Source organism: Pleurodeles waltl, chromosome 2_2 (genome assembly GCF_031143425.1).
Source record: "Pleurodeles waltl isolate 20211129_DDA chromosome 2_2, aPleWal1.hap1.20221129, whole genome shotgun sequence".
Lineage (NCBI taxonomy): Eukaryota > Metazoa > Chordata > Amphibia > Caudata > Salamandridae > Pleurodeles > Pleurodeles waltl.
The window spans coordinates 1,120,786,220-1,120,802,447 of NC_090439.1; the positions used below are offsets into that span (position 1 = coordinate 1,120,786,220).

The following is a 16,228-nucleotide window of genomic DNA, read 5'->3' on the forward strand; positions in this document are numbered from 1 at the left end:
GAGAGGCAGCACTCTCTGGGGTTGTGGTCGTAAGGGGCCACCCTTTCATATCTGCTAGACAGCTGCACCCTCTTTATATATATATATATATTTTTGATTATGCCATGCAACAGACTGCCAATGAACAATGGCCTGTTTGTGTACTCTGAAAAGAGTTCATGCAATTGTACGGTCCGTCGATTTGGCATTTTGTTTGGAAACACATTGCAGAGATATCCTCCGTGGATATTTACTGTACCCTGGAGGAGCGCCAGGGCAAATTGACCAAGTCGTAATGACGTCATTAGATTTCCTCTCACAGGGATTCATCCCCTCGTGGTAGCATTCCAAGCCATACTTGGTTTTCATCAAGGAACAATTTCAGGTCTCTTCTCCATTTAATGTTCCCCAGCCTGTCATGTTGGCAGTTTTTGTGCACGCCCGCCCTACGCCCTGGGGCCAGAGTTACAGTGGGGCCCCTTCTTTCAGTTACCTGTTACAGTGGCTGTAATCAGTGGGGTAACAAAGGTCTCCGCAGCCCCCGCGGTTGGGGGGGGGGCGCACCCCAGGCTCCAAGGGCCCCCCATCAGCACAGTTCACTGTGCACTGGCGGCAGGCCCCTGACTGGGTCCAGCTGGGAGGCCCCCCCCCCCCAGGTACTTTGCAGGGGGAGGGGGGATCAAGTTTGGCTATGCCACCGGCTGTAACAAGTTACTGACAGAAGCAGATGAAGCAGCCATGCTTTGAACTGTACCTGGAAAGCCTGATGGCTGTCTTGGGAATGCACATGCAGTGCTTAATTTGTTTTAGAAAAAAGTATCAGAGCCAGAGTATTTATCAAGAGCCAATGCGACTGGTACCACCCAGAGCCCTGGCTAGAGCTGCTGAATGTCAGTGTCCGCTCTAGTACTAACGATCACAGGTAAGTGTGACCACTAGGACAATTTCAGGTCATTTCAAGGTGCATAGATGGGCCGGACTTGCTGGTTCTATTATAGCTTTATAGCTCCCTGCAGAGGGTTATATCATTTATTTAAGGCCCTGAACCTGAGTAATAGACCCAAGCTGCAAGTGAGGGTATATAGCGAGGGAGATGGCCTTTAATAACCCATACAACCCGAGGCAGATGGGCTATAAGGCTATTGGAACATTCCACCCACTGAGGATAGAATATTCTGTATTAAAAAGGGAGAAACAGAAAGACAAACATTGGAATGTAGCACCAGAAGGCTTAGCCCTGAGACACTTCATTGTCTTTAATGGAGCTCCCAACATTTTAATGACTGATATATTTTATAAATATATTGATTTGTTAACCATTTAGCATATGTGCCCTAGACAAAAATGGGCAGACAGTGCCACCGTTTGGAAACCTGGCACAAATAAGTGCTTGTGTTTAGAAATAAGTGACGGTGCTGAGAACTGCCAAACACTGGAACAAATCGGGCACTATGTATTGGGTTTATAAAGCAGAAACCTACTTACAAAAGAGCTAGAAAGCAATCGACAGAAGAAAGACTTACAGTACACGTGGATTTGTTAGTAGACAAGAAAATAAATTCTGACTCCGTTGGTGGTGTATTGGAATTGGCCAGCTGGTGAGGAGGTTTGATGATGGGGTAAACTGTTGAAAATTAATAACTGAAGATGTTTGTGAAGCTGTGGCTGCAAGAAGTGAATAGTTTGGCTGGCCTGGAAATGATTTCACAAAGAAATAAGGGCCTTGACAAGATATTTGACATTTGAGGACCTTTTTTAAATGTTCTTAGAAATAAACCCAGGCATGTGTATTTAATGATCTAACGTCATATGTACTTTATTGTTTGAATATAGGCATAATGATAAGTGGTTTTCATTTTAAACCTAACTTCATAGAAAGTTGATTTCGGAAAGATCAATGCTAATTTATAAAAATGAATATGACTGTAAATTGTTTTAAAACTAATAAATTATCCTTCAATGCAAAAAAATAACTATATACTGTAGGAGAAGGGAGGAGACTGAGTCATGGGAGATGAGGTAGAGATACCTGGCTGGTCCTGAGGGGCACAAGCAGGTGGAAGTGAAAGATACAATAGTGGAAAGGAGGACCAGAAAAGCTGTGTGCTTGAGAAAGAGACACAGCGAAGACTTTTAGGCTACACAGTGTTGGAGAAGCATGGAACTACCATGGTTTTGTCTGAAGAACATCAAAGTCTAGCTCATTGTGAGAGCCCTGGAGTTGGAAACACTGGGCTCCCTACAGTGGCCATTGGAGTTGACCAAAGGCACCCTCCTCTGCAGACCTCTGACCATCACCGGTTCCCACTCAGTATTCAGGATCCACAGCAGCTGATGAAGGGCCCTCTATTCCCACTGTCTATGCTCACAAGCCACTGGTACTGCCTTCCCCTGCCAGTCACATAGAAGGTGTCTCTGGGAAGGACCTAAGAGCAGGGCCAATGGAATTCTGCAATGCTGCAGCACTTTTCGTGTACCTATGGATTTGCCAAATTTGCAACATTATCCATCACCTGCTGCACAATCTGCAGATTTCAACAAACATTTTTGTTTGTAGCTCAAACTGATGAAAAGTTAATAGAAATGTGGTGACAAATGTCCTAGCGCAACAGAAAGCCCACTGAAAAGTAGACTGGCCATCTTCCATTTGGTTATTGCTGTATATGAGTGTTTAACCGGTACTTTTAAGGTGAAGCCTTCACCCGAACAGCATTAATATACATAAAAATGTCAAAATAATGAAATAATACTATCACAGAATGTACCACATTGCTCCACATTTTTAGCCTTTTCTTGATGCATAATTTAGTCAATTCTGCTACATAATTTGGTCCTCCCCTGCCACGTTCCAGTGGCCGTGCCTATGAGCAGTCATTGCCTTTAAACTTTGTCATTGCTGGTGGATAACTGTGTATTGCAACAAAGTTGTGTCTGACCTGATGCTTTGGACATTCCCTGTTGTCTGGTGCTCTGTAGAGGTTTGCTAGGGTGGACAGGCTGCAGCCCAGACTGCTCACTTACTGAGCTGCTGAATGCAGTGTGTGGTTCATGCACCCTCAGGTTGTCGGTGTAGGTAGTGACTCACAGGCGGATGGGATGCTTTGGATAGCCTAATCTTCTGAAAGAGAGGGTAACCCTCGCTGGTTGCCCAAACATGTTGCCCACTTGCTGTTGCTTCTCCCAAATCAGCTTCCTTCACCATACAGATCCAGGGCACCCCAGTCCCTGTCGCCATCCAGAAAACCCTCTGCTACAGAATCAACAGGACTCAGTGGCAAGCGCCCAACTCTTGGACTTCCCTTAAAACCTGTCTCAGCGCTGGAGGTCCTTTCCCATAAGGCGACCTAGCGAGAGCAGGCTATGGAAGTCCTGCTGCAGCACCTACATTTAACAGCTGCTTGCTCTGCAAACTGGCTCCCGTCACTCTGGCTCATCCTGTAAGGGAGAACCCTATATATTACTCAAAGCAACACAGACATCCTGATTTGGAGGCCTGAGGTCAGTTTGCCTAAAGTAGGGGCCTGTGCATAGCATGCGGCCCGTTGAGGGGTCTGTGTGATGCTTGCAGGTTTACGTTCTTTTAAGACCGAGCCTCTTTTAATAAATTCAGACAAGTCTCTTGGCTGATAGAAGTTTACCCTCCCCACTTTGTAATATGCCCAGTTAACCTAGAAGGCAGTTGGTGCTCTATATAAGTACATGTAGTATTTATTTATATATTGAGTTTTACGGAGGTACATGTTATGTTGTGTCTATTTATAAAGCACACTATCACCTGTGAATATATCCTAGCGCGTAGCAGATGCATGGGTCTAATTGAACAGACAGGTCTTCAGCATCTTGTGGAATTCAAGAAGGGAGCAGCAGCGTCTGATGTGGAGTGAGGCCGTTCCATGCTTTAGGAGCGATGTAAGAGAATGCCCGTCCTCCTGATGTGGTATGTGTGTGGTGTGTGCGAGTAGGAGTCCTGCGGAATGTAGGTGTCTGTGTGGTTGGTGGAAGGAGATGCGACTGTTGAGGTAGGTGGGGCCTAAGTTGTGCTGTGCCTTTAATGTGTGTGTAAGGAGTTTGAAATACTCACATTTGTGTTTCGGGAGCCACTGGAGCACCCAGAGGTGATGTGGCTTCCTTGTAGGAGATTGAGGATGAGCCTGACTGCCGAGTTCTGGATGGTTGGTGATCCCAGTGTGCAGAGTATTTCCTTAGTCCAACTTGACACAAGGCTTTCTGAACTAAGAGCCAAATATAAGAAAAACTGCTGGATGGCAAAACAGAGTTATCATGAGGATCTGTGGACCAAGCTGCTTATGTCCAACAAACAGAAAAATAACAAAAAGTTCTGGGAACTAATAAATGGACTAATTAAGGGAAAAAATTGACACACAAATGCAGGCATTGATGCAGCCACATGGGAAGCCCACGTACAGACAATGTTCCCTCTCCCAGAGCACCATGTGAAAAAGGAGGCCACACAGATAGCCAACGAATTAAGCGAGATCAATTTTGGCTTTAGAGTAACAACGCAAACAGACTCATCTTCAAACAGAAACGAAGGAAAGCACGCATTAATGACCATTGACATAGAAAGGCTGATAAACCTTATAACGAAACTAAAAATGGAAGGGGCAGCTGGTCAGAACGGTATTCCGAACGCCTTGTTTAGAGGAGACCCTTCATTCTGGGCGCACTATTTGGCGTTGCTTTTTAACGACCTGCAAGGCACTATGGGTCTTCCAGATGCATGGAAAGGCAGCATTATTCACCCTATATACAAAGCAGGTAACCCTGCAAATCCTTCAAACTACAGGCTTATTGCATTGATAGACGTGGAAGCAAAACTCTACGCATCCTGTCTACTGCAACAACTAGCAGAATGGATTCATGATAGACAATTAATTCCACAATGCCAGACAGGTTTCAGAGCTGATATGGGTGCTTCCACCAGCCTGGCAACCCTGGCCCTGCTGGGAAACAAAGCCAGGCTTAAGATAAAAAGGCTACTTGCATGCTTTATTGATCTAAAGGCAGCTTTTGATTGCGTACCAAGATCCGCCTATGGGAGAAACTGAAAGGTTGGGGCTTACCATGCAGTCTTCTTGGCGCAATGATGGACTTGTACACAGGTACTTGGGTGCAAGTAAAAATCGGAGAGGGCAGCCACCTCACCAACAGAACATTAACAGCAAAAGGACTTAAACAGGGGTGTTTATTGGCTCCCACGCTGTTCAACTTATATCTTGCAGACCTAGCCGAGGCTCTAGCTCCCGTAAATAGCCACCCGCCAGTGTTGGCCAAGAAAGGAATTGCATGGCTACAGTACACAGACGACATAGTTCTACTCAGTCAAACACCTGTTGGGGTACAGCATAGTATTGATACATTCTACACATATATAACAATACAAGACCTAGAATTGAATTTGAGTAAAACTAAGGTTGTCCGCCTAGTTGACAGGAAGTTTAAATCTGCTTCATGGTTCATATATGGATCCCGGGTGGAGGTTGCACCCACATACAAGTACTTGGGATTCACTATGGACCGTCTCTTGACTTTCAAGCCGCAGCTTGCTGTCGCTCAAGCAAAAGCCCTCTCAATGACCTATGGTTTTAAACTTCTAAAACAAAAACTGAGCTGCCCCTCATACACTCACCTGCTTTCAGTCATGGCAGCGCGGCTAATGCTCACCATCACTTATGGTGCCGAAATCATGCTGGGGAAGGAGGCAGTTTTTATCAATCAAGTCCAGACGAGGGCCTACAAAACAGTTTTTCGGATACCACGAGCAACATCTCCAGCTCAGGTTCGTTTAGAATTGGGTCTGAAAAACTATGAATTTCAGAGTAGATGTGCCTTCATTAAACTATGCTGGAGGATGTGTGCAGCTGAGACTGGTACTCTAAACAACCTATGTTGTATGGAAATTGAGGAGCAACAGCGACACAATGATAAAAGCACCTGGGGTCATCACTTAAATAACTGCATTAAAGCACTAGGGCCCATATTTATACTTTTTTTAGCGCCGCATTTGCGCTGCTTTTTGACGCTAAAGCGGCGCAAACTTGCAGAATACAATTGTTTTTTGTAGGTTTGCGCCGCTTTTGCGTCAAAAAGCAGCGCAAATGTGGCGCTAAAAAGGTATAAATATGGGCCTAGGTTTGCTAGAAGCCTGGGACCAGAACCCAGACAAAAAGGAGTTTTTTCGGAAGGCAAACGCTGTCACTAAGAGGAAATCTTTAAATTCTGACAAACAAAGACTGTCAAGCAGACAGCACGCCTGGACTATAATAACATCGTACAAAACTTTATGGGCACAGGAATACCTAGCAGCAACCTTCAACCAGTCGCTGAAATATCGGTTCATGCTTTTCCGCTTTGGGTTGATGGAAACAAAGGATATTGTCCCTTCATGGAGACAGCAGGACCTGACACACTCCTGTCGATTGTGTGGGTACAGTCAAGAGTCATTAGAACATATTTTTTGTGTGTGCCCGGCTTTGCTAAGCCGCAGGACATTTTATCTGAAAAACATTTTAAAGACACTGAACATACGCTCGTGTAGACCGGCCATTATTAGCTGGCTTAGCGGACTTTCAATCCCATTTTCTTGTTTGGGACCAAATTCATGGTTCAGGCCCAGAAAGAATTAGTGAATAAAGCTGAAGCCGAGTGTGCAAGGGCCAACATTTTATGATTAGTTTCAAGCCAGGAAACAGCCCTAGGTACTATTAAGGATGCTCGCTCAGCTTCACTCATCTACTATTATAATGTTCGTAAGGGCGCAAGAAAGTCCTAAGGTTAAGTTTAAGACCAAGTTTTGGAATTAGTGGTGAACATTTTAGATATGCACAACTCTTTACCATGCCATGTTTCAGTTTTAAATAAGCTTTTATGTTTTTATGGGTCTCTACTAATATAATGAGAAGGCAAAGTTTTACGTCATGTATTTTGGAATTGCGATGGTTTTAATTAACCGTCTCAATAAACTTAAACTTTCAACTTAGTCCAAATTGCTGATGACAAGGGCAAGGCTGACGTTTTGTCTGGTGTTGCTTCGGAGCCATTTGAAGATCTTCCTCAGCATCTTCCGGATGTGGAAGCAGAATGCAGAGATGCCGTGACTTGTGCAGTAATGTTCAGTTTGCTGTCAATGATGATTCTGAGGTTCCTGGTGTGGGTGCGGGTGTGTCCCCGAGTTTAGCTGACCACCAGTTGAAGTCCCATGGCGAGGTGTTCTGGTCGAAGATCACTACTTCTGTCTTGTCAGTCCTGAGCATGAGACAGTTGGCTTTCAGCCAATTAGTGACTTCCGTCATTCAGGTGGTGAACTTGATTTTTGTACTTCTGAAGGACTTTGCTTGTTTGGTTGGTGCTTACCCTTCTGTTTGTTTGGTACTCATACTTGTGACAGGCCAGTGCCTATGCCTGTGATGAACTGGTGCTCAGACCTGTGATTGGTGGCTGCTCACACCTGTGATTGGTGGCTGCTCACACCTGTGATTGGTGGCTGCTCACACCTATGAATAGTCGCTGCTGATACCTGTTATTAGTTGCTGCTCACACCTGTGAGTGGTCGCTTCTTCTATCTGTGATTGTTCGCTGCTCACTTTGAACTTCTCTCTCTTTCAGATGTCAATGAATGCACCGAGCAGCCAGGCATCTGCCCTGGCCTGAGTGTCTGTGAAAACGTCCTTGGCAGCTACAAGTGTGGCTGTCCTGCAGGGTTCAGAGGCAACGGGACCCATTGCGACGGTCAGTACCCTACGATGCACTTTCTTCATCATTTCTGTGAGCCTGTGCACCAGGAATTGTATACCCAGCAACCACGAGGCAGTGTTGAACATCAACAAATACAAGGACTCTCTGTCCCGGTGTGTTTTGATGTTTATTACGGTCACACTCAGGGTGTTTCTCCTGTGCTTCTCAGTGTTGAACATTGTTAAGTCTGTTCTCTATTTCCTGTGACAGTCAGCGTTATTGAGTCGTGCTTGGGGTGTGAAGAATCTTTTACCACTGTTGGATACTCAGGATCCTGCTTTTACATGCTCGAGTTTGTAAGCTAACGGGTCGAGCAGGGAAGGCTTACTCCAGGAGCTACTAGCAGGTTTGATGCTCCGATATGGTTTAGCTTAATAATGAAAAGAGCACACATTTATTTAAATGGGAATTGTAGGTTAGTCAAACAATTGAACCAAGAAAGCCCAAAGGCCCTAGCACATTTGGAGCCAATATATGTGCCCCCCCCCCAATAGATGTATGGGATGTTATGTTATTTCATTTTTGTAGCACCTTCTACTATTTGTACGGTACAAAGCGCTTTCTTGATCTGGACGCCATTTTCATATGGCTCTTATTTTTCTGCTCAGGTGTGTATGACTGGTTGTATATGGTTGTGTTTATGTGTGGGCTTGCTCCGTAGTGATTTGTTAAATGCTTAGTTTATTCATTGTGTCAGTTAATATGATAATACGGGCTTCAGATGTAAGTCCTCAGCATCATTTCTGAAATAGACTCAATGTTACCCTTTGACAAAATGTGCCACAAATCTATCAAGCGTAGTAGGATAAGTCTGTTCTTCTTAATGGACCTGTGCGCAGAGAGGGTCGCTCAGTGGGTTTGAGCTCCAGCGAATGAGAATCTTACAAAACGTATTTAAGTTCCTAAAAACCTACTACCCAAAGTGAACTGGGATTCAGATCCAATAAAACAAAGTTTTACGGGTGGCAAAAGAAACTGGCCCCAAATTCAGAGTCCCATTGTCCAGTTCATGGAAGTCACGTGATCAGTGAATAAGGGAAACATGGATTTAGGGTCAGCTCCAGACAGTGCAATCCAAGACCATGCATCATAGACAAGTGGTTCTTTCTCACATACTCTGGTCCAGGGCTGGCTAAGCTGTGTTTATCCAAAGATGTTTGGCTGTCCTCCCTGAAGGCACGTGCAGGTCCCCACTGCTTGTAGGTTGTGTCTTGATGGCTTCACATTTGTTCTTTTGCTTTCTGCCCTGGCAGTATGCGCCTTTCTGATGCTCCAATGCACGCTTTGGTTGCTGTATTGTGGCAGAAGTGCATGTCGTTTTTTGGTCCTTCTCTGGTACTTCTTTGGACTTCAGCTCCTGGGCTCCTCTTCTTGGTCCTCTCTGGTGTGATTCTGCTGTTAGCGAGGGTTTGCAGGATTCCCTCCCCTATCCTGTACCTCAGCTGCGGTCCTGAAGCATCCTGTTTGGTACACTTTATTTCCATCTGTCTTAGGTTTTTAAGTTCCTGCCCTGTCCTTGAGTCTTGATTGGATGGTTCATGGCAGCGATGCACCTCTGAGTTGTTCATTTGCGACACATCAAACCACTTGTTGGACCTTTATTATTGCTTGTTCCTCCACCTTGGTGTAATTTTTCACCGTGCCCCTGTGGTTGGGTTGTTAGGAATCCATCTTGTCCCTGGTCCACTTGTGCATGATTTGTCAGCTATGATTGCCTAGCCGTTGCTTGCTTCCCCTGCTGCTGGTATGATGGCCAGTTTGGCTGGTTTCTGCATCACTGTGTGCCTCCTGCTGGTTGCCAGTTCATTTCAGAGAAGGGCTGACCCGGCCTCTGTTCTTCGATTGTCATTCAGTTCACTTCCTCTGGATAGGCTCTTGGTGGTAGTTTTCCATATTTACTTAGCATGCATTCTGCCACTGGTCTGGACTTATAGCATTGCCATATGATGCATGTTGATGTCTTCTGGTTCTCTAGGTTGGTGCTTGTATTCTGACACTGCATCTAATATGGCATCCTGCCTCTCTGGCCTTCTTGCCACTTTCCTTATCTTGTGATGCTTGTGTCCTTTTGGGGGATTTGTCCTGGGTTGATCCTGGAGGTCTGACGGATCAGCAGGTTGGGTAATCTCTTCCCTCTGCTCAGTTGGGTGTGTGTCTCTCAGCTTAGTAGTGCGCGAGGGCCAGTCTCACCGCCAGATGTGTTAGCCCTTCTATCCTTTGGTTTGCAAGGACAGTCTCCTTTCTACTGTCCTTTGGGCAGTTGTGCCTATGTCTTTGGTCAAAGATGGCCTCTTGCTGCCTTCCATGATTTTGGCCTACAGCGTGAGTTTTCCTTTGGGTCTGGCGTGGCCAAATGGTCCTGTAGTGTACTTGCCCTTTTTCCCCAGTCCAGCTAGGTCTAGCGGTCCTTCACTCTGGGTCCTCTGGCCTCTCAGTGGCTGCCATGGGACTCTATACTTGTTTGTGCACCAGCCTGTTGCACTGTTGGCCTCCTATAGGTGGCTGCTTTTCACCTATGGTCACATGAGCTGTGCTGTCTGTGACTCTGATTGGATTTCATCCCTCTGGAGACCATCTTGGGGTCTTTATATAACTCATAAGTAAGGGCGAGGAAGAGGAACCCAGAGGTAAGGCACCACTTTAGTTACCGGTGATCTTCACTACTCTTAGTCCTTCTCTTTCTTGCTACAGGCCTTATGGCTCTCCTACCCTCTGCGGCTTGGCCTTTGGGTTTGTCTTCCATAGCACCAGAGGATGCTGGGAATGCAGACTCTGTTTATAGCACCTAGCCAGGATGGGTGGGGCCTGCATTTTTCAGGTTTTCAATTGGAGTTCCTTGCGTTAGAGGTGGGTCACACCCTGTATGTAGGAGACTGTAATAATGAAATGTAGGACCGGGGCAATGACGATTACCGGTAAGTAATTGGAGCCTTCCCTGGAAGGGTACCGAGGTGGGTGGAGACATTTCAGGCCCAAAATATGCACGCCGTGGAGAAGAAGCACCAATTATAAAAATATTGATCTCAAAATGGTGCATTGATTTATCTCAAGGGTAGATTCATGGCTTAAAATATTAACATGGAAGTGAGATTTATGAACAAGTAGATATGACTAAGGCTGAAAAGGGTCAGTTACGGGGTACGGTTGGGGGAGATCTGGTTTAGGAACCCGGGGAATAGGGATAGAATCCGAGCTTCAACACTTCACCAATTAGATTGATTCTGTGCAAATCACTTTATCTTTATGTGCCTCAGATATTCTATCTGCCTACTTGGGAGCTATTAAAAACAATCTAAGAAGCAATTTTAAATAATATAGAATGGGGGCATTGATACTGAAAAAAGTAGTTTGTTCATAGAAACACATTTTGGTCCAGTAGCAACCTAGCAGCAGAAATGGAGGAGACAACAACAATCACAGCATCTGAGAAGCTCTAGGGTCAGTGCAAAGGGATACAGGATCACGGGTGGAAAGCTGGATCTGAAGAGTGGCAAATGGTGGGATGGGTGAATGGGTGACCTTGTATGTGCTTAGTGCTCCTAGGGCGGCTCCGCCTGTTAAGTACCTGTTACTTTCAGTGTGAGACCTGCAAGTCGCATGTTGAGTCCTGGCACTTCTGGCTCAGCTTTTCATACTTTTGAATATAAATCAGTGCCCTTCTTAGGTGATATTTGTATATGCAGAAATTGTATGTTATGGGTATTTATAGAGTGCCCTGGTGGTGCCCTGGGTATCCAGGTGCTAAATGTTTTGAGATATGTTTTACTTAATCAAAGGATACAATTATTACCAAATATAAATTGTTAGAACTCATCAGATTGATATGATCATTACACAGATATAATCATTACTTGGATAGTGGCCATTATCTCCACCTACCATGACCTCCAACCGTTGTGACCTGAGCTGGCAGATGTACAATCTAACTCCAGTCCCTGCAGTTTGGATACTAGAGACATGTTGGGGACCCAGAAAACTGAGTGCATGGTCACTTCTGTATAATTATTGTGTTGGTGTAATGGTTGTCAATGTAATGGGGATGTATCACTTGAAATACATTTGTTCTGTTTTTGCAGCATTATTGTAACAGTGTGTAATTAGAAGTATGATGGGCAGCCAAATGGGCTTGGTGGCCCTTTTCTGCCACCAACAGGTTGTACATTTAACCACTTTATCGAAACAGTGTTGAGTTGCAATTGCTATCGCAAAGCCTTCAGCCTACAATGCACATTTTGAAAATGCTGGTATCCCAATAGATGGTATGGTTACAAGAAACTTATGTCTCCGCAGATGAGAACGAGTGCGCCCTGGGGAAGCACGGATGCGACACCAATGCCCGCTGTGGTAACATTATTGGCTCCTACTTCTGCCAGTGTTACCAAGGCTTCAATGGCGATGGGTTCACCTGCTTTGGTGAGTTCAGTAACTTGAACATCTCAAATGTGTTTACTGATGGAGTAAAGAGTTTATGGTGGGATTGAGAGCCCTACACTTGAATGAGTAATGATCAGAACATAATAGAATTGGCACTTGTGTCAACATTAGGCTTTGTGTGGATGGCATGCCACCTGAACTAACTTGGTTGAACCAATGGGTTGAGGGATCTGAAAAGGCTACGTTTTTAGTAGAAGTTAGGGCTGGGGATGATGTGGCAATAAGGCAAGACTCAGCAGTAAAGGGGTAATTCCACTGTAATGTGCATCATGATGGAATTGGTGCTTTTATATGAGTGCACTGGATATGTACCTCTGAAGTGGGGACACATTGCTTGTACCCACATAACTGTGAAATACTCAACCTTTTCTGTAAATACATCCGTCAGACACTTTAATGCTGTTTTATTACTGATCACATAGCGTTGCATTGCAGTCACTTTAGGGCCTTTATTACAAGTGGCCCATAAATTATAAATGAGCCTGGTAACTCCCATTACTGGGTCCATTGGAATTATAGCTTTTGGTTTTTTGAACAGCGATTTTGGCCACTGAAAGCAGCTAAAACCTTTATGTGATATACCATAGGAAAATACCTGAGGGCATGTGGGTATCAGCACAGAAACACTGATTCCTGCACGTTATGCCCAAGAACTTGCAATATAACGATAGTTCCACACCGCAGAATTACCAGCTTCCTCACCTGTGTCCACGGAAATGGTAATTCCAGAGTAGGGAAATAATCTGAATTTAACAGGACGCCCACAATGAGCATAAAGGTGTTTATTTATTGAAGCCACTTCGAATGGTGGCCCATTTGGGCATGGCCTAACCACCGACCAAGATGGCCGCGCAGCTGTGAAACTCCTGGGACATCGCCTGCTCACATATGCTTTCTGCCGCTGCCCTTCGTCCTAACACAGCTCCTGAGTGCTGCTGACGCCCTACTGACGGCTGGGCCCCTGCTGCGACAGCGTGGAAGTGAGTGGGGGGGGGTGTGATCAGTGGTTTCTGGACTGCCTCCAATGCTGCTTGTTGCCTTATGCGGCTGCCACTCGTGGGGCCCTGACCTGCCTATCTTCACCCGCTCCTGGTGCTGAGGCAGTTGCGGAGAACTGGGGCCTATGTCGGCAATGGCTTGCGCCGACTGCACATCCTCTGGGGAGGTCTCGGCGGGCTTCACAGCAAAGTCCGCCGCATCTGCCTGAATCTCCTTGTCGGCCCCTTGGCATGCACTCTCTCTGTTCCGACCAGCCTACTGGAGCTGCATTGCAGGATTGACCCCTCTGACCCACTTGATAAAGAGGTTCTGGTGAGTGCCTGCTAACCATTGCTCATTGGGGCATGTCCACCGCTACACAGTGACACACATGAACTGTCGGCGCAATGCATTGCCTGGGAACCCATTACCCTGAATGACTACGCCATCTGACCAGTGCGTGCAAGGTTCCCTCAATACGATACCTTGCACACCCTTGCTGTGAGTTCTACTTTTTATTTTTGGAGCATGGGACTACATCGCAAATGCACTTTTCTGAGGCCCACCACCACCTGGAGACTGTTTATACCATCCTTCCCTGGCTGTTCTACGTAGCCCAGTCTCTCCTCCACTGCTGGCTCAGGATGGGGCACGGAGACACTAAACAGCACCAAATTTTGTTTGACTCAGCCAGGATCCCCCCTCCGCCAGCACCAGGAGGTTGAAGAACCACACTGACCCAGCTGATGGCGCACACTCTGCCCACCCTCCTCCTCAGAAGGGGACTGCAGTGATAATGGCAGAACTAAAGTTGGGCTTTAAGGCCACAGATACACGCTTTGACGCCCTCACAATGTTCTTGGATGGAATGCACGAGTGCCTGGACGATCACTCCACTAAGCTTGGCGCTGCCAAACAATGAATATCGGATGTGGAGGGTGGCACAACAGCCATGGCCAGGCGTGTGGAGAGAGTCGAGCTATTGCTGAAGACTGCAGAGGCGAAAAATGAAGATTTGGAGGGCTACTCAGGGCGTAACAATATCTGTATCATGGGCGTGGCTGAATATACCAATACCGGACCCATGAGTACTTATGTCGAACTCGTCCTCATAGAACTGTTTGGCAGAGACTCCTTTGCTGCTATCTTTGCAGTGGAGAAGGCTTGTGGCTCTCTAGGCTCCCAACCCATTTCTGGGGCACCTCCACACCCAATCATTGCCCGCCTATTAAATGATTAGGATCATGACACTGCTCTCCTCCAGGCCCACAATAAGGTCCCGCTACAGTTCCAGGGAATGACTCTGTCACTATACCTAGACTTCACTCCTGTGGTTCAGGAGGCGTGGCGCAAATATGCCAACATTAAAGCTTTACTACAATGAGCTGGCCTGCGGTATGGCATGCTATACCCCGCACGTTTGCGCATTAAATTGAACGGTAAACATCACATCTTCAATACTCCTGTGGATGTTACACTTTTCCGCAAACAACAGAAACTAAATGAGCCTGCAGCTGGGCACCACTTACCGAAGGGCTTCCCACGTCATTCACCGGGGGCCTCGTGCAGCGCCAAACCTCCGTGAGGCACACTGCTTTTTAGGGTCGAGCCTGCGTCGCATGCGCTTGTTTTATTTGTAGTCTTAAACTGTTGGCTCATCTGCTTCCTTTTGCTGCTGTAGGACCATACCCAACATTATTTGTTGCTCTTCCTGAAATGTCTCTCATTGATCTCTTGTTACTATGGGTGGACTTCTACTGTCCATATTTGTAGGAAGCTGGCTCTGTATATACTAGATCAAAATGAGATATAGAGTGCAGGGTCCCCCAGAGGCTTAACAGAGGCTAAAGTAGATAATACTAATGCTCTCCTTGGTGGTAGTGTGGTCGAGCAGTTATTCTTATCAGAGGGTAGTGCAAAGCATTTGTTGTACACACACAGACAATAGAATTACACACTCAATGACTTAACTCCAGACCAATGGTTTTTATCTAGCAAAAATATATTTTCTTAATTTATTTCTAGAACCACAAGATTCGAGTTGCAGGTAAGTACTTCAATAGATTCATATTTCACACATATATCAATAGTATTTTGTTTGAAATCGATAAGTTTTACAGTTTTTGAAATATTGGCAATTATCTGTTTTAAAAGTTGACACAGTGCAAATTCCAGAAACAGTTCCTTGGGGGGAAGAAGAGTTAGAATGTTTTACAGGTAAGTACTTGACATACAGTTCCGTGTCCGGGGGTAAGGAAGTCCACAGGTTGGGGTTAAAGTTAATCTCAAACACACACCATACCTTAGGCCAGAACAATCACAAACCTCCTCCACATCTCTTGCTGTCCTACTGCCTCAGGACCTACCAGAAATCCAGCTGAAATACAGACGCTTCCCACGACCTGCTGGGCATGGACAAACTACTCTGATAAAAGAGAAAAATATAGCGGAGCACACAAATTGTTCTTAGTATACAAATATGGAGGGTCAATAGTGACTCCTAAGTTAGAAACAAGAATTCCAATATGTTCTCACAATACTATTTTCACATTAGCAACCCTGGTGTAAGTTCTCTTGTTCACATGTGCATACCAACTCCTTTACACATATAAAAAAACGTATAATTTATTAACAAAAACACATAACATACAATACAAATCATAACACAAAACAAACTGATACATTAAAAATACACTAACAATTAGCGATTACAGAAGTTATAATGTATTCTTAATACAAAAATGCAAACTTGAAGTTAATGGGCCTAAAAGACATATGTTGAGCCCACATGCAGCATCAGCCGACACGTGTTTCGTCCAAGACTGGACTTCTTCAAGGCTGGTGAATTATAATCCAAAAACATTGTACTATTGTCTAAGACTATGTAACACAATAAAAACAATAATAACTATACATTATAAATAGATAAAAGGACACACCAAATCTCCAGAGAGTGTGTGTTACTAATAAGAAATTGTGAGAAGAGAACCGACACCAGATGTCAAAGAAATCTAATTGTTAAGAAGGATAAGTTGATAAATATTACTTAGCCATATATTTGGCAAAGTGATCAGTAGGTAGA

General features: G+C 45.2%; 1 protein-coding gene across 1 annotated transcript in view; it reads left to right on the forward strand.

Moving 5' to 3' along the window:
* LOC138282912 (latent-transforming growth factor beta-binding protein 4-like) overlaps positions 1-16,228 on the forward strand; it is a 269,263-nt gene that overhangs the window by 71,241 nt on the left and 181,794 nt on the right. The window contains exons 8-9 of the mRNA XM_069220935.1: positions 7,606-7,728; positions 12,025-12,147. Coding sequence (XP_069077036.1) covers positions 7,606-7,728; positions 12,025-12,147 — 246 coding nt within the window. The remainder of the gene's footprint in view (positions 1-7,605; positions 7,729-12,024; positions 12,148-16,228) is intronic.